General features: G+C 50.2%; 1 protein-coding gene across 1 annotated transcript in view; it reads left to right on the plus strand.

The window, feature by feature from the left end:
• Window positions 1-205, plus strand: part of LOC119585321 (organic cation transporter protein-like) — a 46543-nt gene that overhangs the window by 37232 nt on the left and 9106 nt on the right. The window contains 1 exon segment of the mRNA XM_037933995.1: window positions 2-140. Coding sequence (XP_037789923.1) covers window positions 2-140 — 139 coding nt within the window.

Consider the following 205-nt stretch of genomic DNA (forward strand, 5'->3'; position numbering starts at 1 on the left):
ACGTGCAAGGGCGCCCTGCGAGGCCTGACGGTGTTCCTGAGGACGCCCGTGTTGAGAAGCATCTCCCTCGTTATGTATTTCGACTGGCTGGTGTGCACGATGGTCTACTACGGGATCTCGCTCAATTCGGCCAACTTCAGGTAATTAAATGAATGGGAATGACAGTGCATGATTTCCGTAAGAGGAAAGTATGTTTGTGTGTAAA

The sequence above is a fragment of the Penaeus monodon genome, chromosome 19 (assembly GCF_015228065.2).
Source record: "Penaeus monodon isolate SGIC_2016 chromosome 19, NSTDA_Pmon_1, whole genome shotgun sequence".
NCBI lineage: Eukaryota > Metazoa > Arthropoda > Malacostraca > Decapoda > Penaeidae > Penaeus > Penaeus monodon.